The 7,879-nt window shown below is 45.9% G+C and overlaps 1 protein-coding gene across 1 annotated transcript in view; it reads right to left on the minus strand.

Moving 5' to 3' along the window:
• The window catches only part of TMPRSS6 (transmembrane serine protease 6), a 32,616-nt gene extending 26,083 nt beyond the window's left edge, over positions 1-6,533 (minus strand). The window contains exons 1-5 of the mRNA XM_007062669.4: positions 6,249-6,533; positions 5,880-6,022; positions 5,621-5,688; positions 4,143-4,327; positions 771-812 (exon numbers count right to left, since the gene is read on the minus strand). Of these exons, the coding sequence (XP_007062731.2) occupies positions 771-812; positions 4,143-4,327; positions 5,621-5,688; positions 5,880-6,022; positions 6,249-6,405 (595 nt within the window). The 5' untranslated portion in view covers positions 6,406-6,533. The remainder of the gene's footprint in view (positions 1-770; positions 813-4,142; positions 4,328-5,620; positions 5,689-5,879; positions 6,023-6,248) is intronic.
• Between the last annotated feature and the right edge of the window lie 1,346 nt (positions 6,534-7,879).

Here is a 7,879-nt window from a genome sequence, read left to right on the forward strand (position 1 = left end):
TCCATGAGACAAACAGAACCCCAGAGTGCTGTTAGCTGAGTGTCAGAAGGGGCTCTTACCAACAAGATACCCTAATGATGACCAATACAAACCCCTACTACAGGGTTAGGTTCTGGGTTAGCCCAGTTCCTCCCAGTAATTTCAGTTTACTGTCACGCTTTACCCTAGTTCCTCCCCATGACACCAATCCCCTCTCACTAGCTAACTCCATGTTAATTATCCCCTTCTTCTAGGCAAACTCTCACTCTCCTATTTCTCTTCTGTTTGACTCATTTTCCTTGTTCCCCTGGCCCCATCCTCCATTTACAGTACATGCTGCCTGTTCTCCTACTGACACTTCTAATTCTCTTTGGGTTGGCGGCTCTGAAGGGGGACTGTAAGCGAAGGGAAGAGCGTTTCCAAATGCACACATGCATGCACACACAGCGCCTGAGCGCAAATGTCCAGCTATTCGCCAGAGAGTTTGTGATACTGGGTTAAATGTTCAAAAGTACCTATGTGATTTAGGCACCTTAGACCAGATCCTCAAAGAGACTTCGGTGCTTAACTTCCATTGAGATAAATACCTAACACCTCTGAGGATCTGAAAGTCACAGTGGTGCTTTTGAAAGTGTTATTCACTGTGTGCAGCATCAGTGCTTCGTGAATACAATTCTCTTCCCGTCATTTTCCTTGATCTCACATCTCAGGACAGTAAACAATAATTCTGGCCCCTCACCAAATCCCCCCAAACAAAATGAACTCAAAAAGCAAGGGAAAGGATGGCCTACCCCGAGTGGATTTCAGCACTACTATGTCTTTCACACTGGATTCTGTTGGAAAGGAAATATATAAAAGACAAAAACATAAGAATCTGTAGTACCTAAAATCTAAGCTGCAGGATGGGCCCCTCTCCTCCTTTCTGTGCCCAATGGTACCCCCCCCCCCCCCATCAAGCACTACCCTGGGTGCCTTCGTTCATTCCTATGCCTGTTATCAAGATCTACCTTGGTCACCTCCTCTAGCTCCCATTCCTCCTATCCTTGCCCAGCCTATCCTGGGCCCTGTCCCTCTTACCCATGATGCCTCAGCCTGCCATGAGCCTCTCTCGTTCTTTGCTTGCCCATCATCTGGTTCTCTCTCAAGTATATTCTCTCCTTCCCACACAAGTCAGTCATTAACCTAGGCCACCAGGTCTTATCCTTCCCCTCCTAACCGTGCTCATTGTCAAGCACTAGTACACCAGGGAAGTGCCTTGGTTCCCACACCTCCCAGGCTATACCCTGGCTGCCTGCCTGTGACCCAACCGACTTTCCACCTTCTTTCTCTCTTACTTTAGGTGGAAAGAAAGTTCCTTGGGGTGAGCAGAGATGTGGGGGTAGAAGGATCCAAATCCCAAAGGGGATTGGGCTCTTCTCACTCAGGGCCTAAAGGCAGGAGGATTCTTTCCATTGACTTCAGTGGGCTTTGAATCTGCTGTCAAAGAGAGTTATGAATGGGGGAAAAAAAAACCCTGAAAATGTGAGGATAATAGGGAGGATTGGTACAAGTGACCACAAGGTATGTGAGTTTGGCACAGTGAATACTAGGTTAACAGAATACTGCAGTCCAAAGGGATTCTTTAACAAGAAAACCAGTTATGGGGAATTAAGAAATCTGGGGCCCTATTCTTCCTGTTGCAGGATATGAATAACTTTTCATTGGAAACAATGGGAGTTTCTTGTAGTCTCTGAGAGACAGGGGTGGAGAGAGAACAGGGCCTCCGGTGAGTGATGCCCAATGGATACTGCTTTATAAAATGTACCTTTAAAAAGGAACATAAAGAGAGGACAATCCACAAGCCTGTTTAAAAAAATAGTGTCATAGGGTGGTTGGCCCATTTAGGGGAGTTGGGCCCAGCCCCACCTGTGACTGATCAGCTGTCTCCCAGCTCATGCTAAGAGGCAGTGATCGGGTGATAGCTTGTAGATCACCTGGTCCTCATAAAGGCCAGCAAGAGCTTTGTTGAGCGGAGGGCTGCTGAGGGGTGGGAAGAGTGTGGTTTCAGGAGTTCCTAGGGCAGGGAAAAGAGGCCAGATTATATATGATTCCGAGGCAGATGGCCTGCTAAGGGTAATCCTATAGGGAGTAGACAGGCTCCTACAGAAGACCTTGAGTCAGGGTGAAAGGATGTGATTGATCTTTTTGAACCTGTGTTAAATAGATTTTTATTCTGGAGAAATAAAAACGAGTTCCTGAAAGAAAAGGGGCTGAAATCGTGTGGCTAGAGAGAGATTGCGGGCTTACAAATAGCTATTAGTAAAGTGAGGGAAGACTTGGACGATCTTACCACATACAAATCGGTGGGCTGATAAAATAGGCACCCTATGATAGAGAGGCAGCTAACAAATTTAGTAATATTAAGCGTCTTCACATAGGAGCATTTGGTTGAGGGTTTTAAAACACTTTACCGCTGTCAATTAATTACACCTCAACAAGCTGTGAGGTTGGAAAGTGTTGTTAACTATCATTTTATTCCCACTTTACAGATGGGTAAACAAAGACCTAGATTAAGTGATTTGCCAAAGCAGTGTCTATCCCAGAGATAGAATCCTGGGGTCCTGATTTTTGCCCCCTGCTCTAGGTGCTAGGCATACTTCTTCCCAAACTGTCAAATCTTACTCAACTACAGACATTACATTTTGAAACGTCATGGGGAAACCCCAATGGATGATCGTGGCAATTAGAATTGAGCAAATCTAACTTTAGACCCTAAATGTGAAGGGGATGAGAGGAAAAAACTGAAAACCTTTAAAAGATAATGGTACTGACAAACTCAATTGCTAAATTACTAAATTAGCGGATAAAGGGAAAGCAGAAGATGCAATATAGCTTGATTTTTAGTGAATCATTAGCCATGTGTTTCATGAAATCTTAATTGAAATTGGCTTGAATGTGAGCACTGTCCCAGTGCACCAGAAACTGAAAAGCTGCAAATAAAAAATAATTATAAATGGCAATTTATTAAACGGAGAGAGGTGTTCAGTGAGACGTTAGGTTTGGTCTTATTTAAAATCTTCATTAATGATCTGGAAGAGGGAGTAAAAAGCATTCCCCAATACTAAATTCAAAAACAGCCATGAGAACAGAGAGAAAAGGACTGTGTGAAGTGAGAAATAGGGTAGGGATATACCAAAATAACATTAATCTGGGGAAAATGCAAAATAATGTATCTAGGGGGAAATGGTTGGAAACATATTATTTAATGAGAAACTTGGAACTGGCAATAGTGAAAGAGACCCTGGGAGTAACAATGATAGCAAATTTAGAGATGAGTTTGCAATGCAATAGGGCAGAATTTAAACAAACACAGTCATTGTGAGCTCTATGCACAGAGGTATCGCATCACACAGCAAGGAGGGAGCAATCACACCATAAGCCTGATCCAAACCCCAGTGCCATCAATGGCATTTTTTTCCATTGACTTAATGGACTTTGGATCAAGGCCTAAAAAGGACCTGAAATATCAAGGGCAGTTGTCAGGACCTCGTTCCCAGGACACTTTAACAAGCCGTGATCTCTATTTTGTGCACTGATAAAAAAAAAAATCTTGAAGTCAATATAAGGAATTGAAATGATGGAAATATTACAAGCATCATGAAGCAGAAACAACTGTAATCTAAGTATGTTGCATTCAGTTCTGTTCTCAGTCTATCGGAGAGTGGAATAGTCTCCCAAGGAACGTCATGGAAGCCCAGTTGCTTAGGACATTGGAGTAAAGCTACAAAGCATATAGTGTAGGGAACAACTCAGTTTGCCAAAGTTGAAGGAGGAGGTAGAGGAAAGGACAAGATGCTACCTAGTCAGTCACTGCCATCTCTTACTCCATGAGTCTATAATTCTTCAGGGGAATAACCAAACTTCATGAAAAGTGTGTACAAGGAGGAAACATTTGTAATTCATTCCCCTGTCCTGTTCTGTCTTCTGCCTTTCCCTCTAGCTTACACTCCTACCCTTCCTCTCTTTTTCCTCTCATCACCCTTCCTCTCCCCTCTTTAACACACTTCTCTCCTTCCCTTTTAGTAATGCCATTCAGCCTAGCCTCTCAGCCTGCTGGCAGCAACTTATAGGCCTCAGCCCCTGATCCTGAAAGCTTAGGTCACACTTGGGTGGCTGATACATACCCAGCAGAACCAGAGAATCTGGATCAACCTCGTACTCTGCCTGGTAGGAGAGTCTGCCTGTACCGTTGGCGCTGGCGAGAAGCTCTCTGCAGAGAGTCATGTTCACCCTCTCAGCAGTCATCTCCTTGTGCTGACTCTTGGGGACTTGAAGGGCGAACCAGAAGAAGAAGGTCAGGGACCCCTCCCTAGCAGGGAGATAGCACATTAATTTCCTTCATCCTTTTCATTTCAAGTGAGTTCAGCCCTGGAGACAGATGTCCTCCTCTCTTTAGTTACAGATCAGGCACATCAGTGCAAACGTCCCAGAACACACTGCCCCACCAATGTGCCTCAGCCCTGACCTAGAGAGACCACCTTTAGTGGAAAAGAAGAGCCAGTGTATCAATGGTCCATTCAATAGTTGGTCTTTCTGCTGAGGAAGCCATCTTGTGCCACTGGGAATGGTGGGTTTAATGATCTGGATACCTGCCCCACTAGAAACTAAAATGAGGTCATTAAACTTTTTTTATAATCCACTTGAATGTGCTTCAGGTGGAAATGACTTGTGGTCGCTGCTGCCATAGATTGAAAATGTTGACCTTTAAGGCTCCATGTCCCATCTCCCAGTAGTGACAAATGACTGATTCTAGACTCTGTTCAGCTGATCAGAATGAGCCTTTAATCCTGTGCAGGGACCATTGATACATTGCAGGAGATCACAACCACGGTAGTTTGTCAGCTGAATGACAGAGAAAATGGACCAAGCCGGGAAGCCTGGGTGAAAAAATGTGAATGAAACATTCTCCTGCTGGAAGAAGGTGTTGGGTTTTTTTTTTTTTGTGGTGTGGTTTTTTTTTTTTTTTTTTTTTTGCTGAAATAGACATTTTCGGTGGGCTAAGATCACTGTTGATGTAATTTGCCATTGGGAAAAGCAAAACAAAATGTCAGGATCGTGTTGACACTAATCTCCACATCTGTCCTTGCCACCACAGTGTTCTGTGGCAGTTGTAGGTCCAAGTCCCTCCTACTCCACTTCTCCCTTACGGGCCCTGCCCTGTGCAGAACTACATCTCCCAGGATGCATCATGGTCTTTCTCGGTGGTGTTTCATTTTGTGCTGACAGTACAAAATGAAACATTTCGATTCAAAGAATGCCAAAACATTCTTTCAAAAGAAAAGGCAGAGACTAAACCTTTTGACATTTCCAAATTAATTTTCTTTCTGGACTTTTCGTTCCATGAGACGTTTTGATATTTTGATTTTCATCTGAGTATGGGCTGACAAGCAATGTTAAATTATTGGAATTTCCTCTGGGATGGAAATTCCACTTTTCAATAAGCTCTAATCCAGAGCCCATGTGGAGTAAGAATGGAGGTTGCAGCAGCTTTTCTCTGATGAATATATGGCTACTGAACAAGATCACAACCTAGCTGTAACTTTCACATAGGACAGAAGAGACAGAGTCCTGAAAAGCAAACAAATGTGGAAGTAACACTCACCCAAAGGCATATACTGTGCTGGAGTTGTAATATGGATCTAGGTCCGTGACACGAATAAGTTCCCTCAGCTGTAACAAGAATGCCAACTGATAACTAGCCAGCAAGAGTACAACAGCAAACTTCCCAGGGAACCCACCCAGTGCCCCAGCCCCCTCCGTTTTGGTATAACCTGCTTAGGCTTCCATTCACAGAACTACCTGTGGCCCATTTCCCCCACTCACTGACCTGCCTCAGCCCCCACACATGAAACCACCCTCACCATCTTCTGTAGCTTTGCTGACTCAGTCCAGAAGGCTCTGGATTCTGGCCGTCCAAGGTCCAGGGAGTACTGACAATTGAGGATCCGGAGGCTGCCAGAGTAGAACTGCAGGACGGTTGATTCCAAGTGTCGTGGTCTGTAGTCTGACAACAAAAGACACAGACAGCTTAACCCATGGATGTGGAGGACAGAAGGCTCTTTGGCTGGGTGGGGGAACTTAGCTAGCTCCCTAGGGAATCAGTGCACAGATGGGTGACCCATGGCAACCCGTCCAGGAGTCACTGATTCTCTTTGGCATCTAAATCGGCTTCTTCCTTGCTAGGACACATGATCACCAGTGTAAAGAACAAAACACCATAGAACTGTTACCTAGGAAATACCAGGTCAGCACTCCAGCTCCAGCCAACAGCACAAGGACTATCCAGAGGGGTGCATAGCGCAGGCAGTCGTGAGCCTTGCTCTTCGGTTCATCTTCAGATGGGGTGTTTGCATCTTCCTCCTGCTGCTCAGCCTCCATCACGGGCATCTAGTCAGGCAGCAGACCATCGGTCAGGCTGAATTATCTATGCATCCCTTCCTCCCTTCCTATGTGTCTTTTACCATCTATATTCTCCTCTTCCTATCTGTGTATCCCCTTATTATTTATGCCTAGGGCCCTACCAAATTCACGGCCATGAAAAACACGTCACAGACAGTGAAATCTGGTCTTTTGTGTGCTTTTACCCTCTACTATACAGATTTCACAGGGGAGACTAGCATTTCTCAAATTGAGGGTCCTGACCCAAAAGGGAGTTGCAGGAGGGTCACGGTATTGCCACCCTTACTTCTATGCTACCTTCAGAGCTGGGTGGCTGGAGAGCGGTGGCTATTGGCTGGGTGCCCAGCTCTGAAGGCAGCACCCCGTCAGCAGCAGCAGAGAGGTAAGGGTGGCAATACCATCCCATCCCATCTCTGAAGGCAGAACCCTGTCAGCAGCAGTGCAGAAGTAAGGAGGGCATAGTATGGTATTGCCACCCTTACTTCTGTGCTGCTGCATGCAGAGCTGGGCGCCGGAGAATGGCGGCTGCTGACTGAGGGCCCAGCTGTGCAGGCAGCAGCGCAGAAGTAAGGGTGGCTTGGTATGGTGTTGCCATCCTTCCTTCTGCGCTGCTGCTGGCGGTGACGCTGTCTTCAGAGCTGGGCTCCCGGCCAGCAGCTGCCGCTCCCCAGCTGCCCGGCTCTGAAGGCAGCACCGCCACCAACAGCAGTGCAGAAGTTAGGGTAGCAGCACCGCAACCCCCCCTACAATATCTTTGAGATCCCCCTACAATAATCTTGCAATCCCTGAACAACTCCTTTTTTGGTCAGGACCCCTACAATTACTACACTGTGAAATTTCAGATTTAAATAGCTGAAATCATGACATTTACGATTTTTAAAATCCTCTGACCGTGAAATTGACCAAAATGGACTGTGAATTTGGTAGGGCCCTAATCTATGCCAAATCCCTAGGACCTTGCTCATTGCTTACACAAGCAAAACTCCTGTTGAAGTCCCGCAGGAATTCATTCAGTCATTACTTAGGCAGCAGCTGAGTGAAACCTTTAGGATCATGCCCTATCCATCCTCCTGCTAGCTCTGTGCCCCTAGCGTCTGTATGTCCTAACTTTTTAATACATTCCCCAACATACCTGTGTCTCCCTCCAAATCTCACTGAATGCAACAGTATCACCTATGCAGACTGCTGAGCTCCAGGGGTCTGCAAGGCAACAGGAATGCTTTCAAATGTTGCAAAACCCACACTAAGGTACCTCCTTGCTACCCCACCTCTCCCCACTCCCCACTGATGGATACTAGGGAGCGGTGACCCCCCCAAATGTAATTCAGCCCTCTACCTCCTACGTAGCCATCTTTACTCCTCCTCCCACAACACTTGATTGTCTGACTTATTCCTGCCTTCTCCCCTGCCTGTAATCCCCCGTGATTCTCTGCTAAGAAGTACTGTAGCCTGCCAAGACTGG

Source organism: Chelonia mydas, chromosome 1, assembly GCF_015237465.2.
Source record: "Chelonia mydas isolate rCheMyd1 chromosome 1, rCheMyd1.pri.v2, whole genome shotgun sequence".
In the NCBI taxonomy this organism is placed as follows: domain Eukaryota; kingdom Metazoa; phylum Chordata; order Testudines; family Cheloniidae; genus Chelonia; species Chelonia mydas.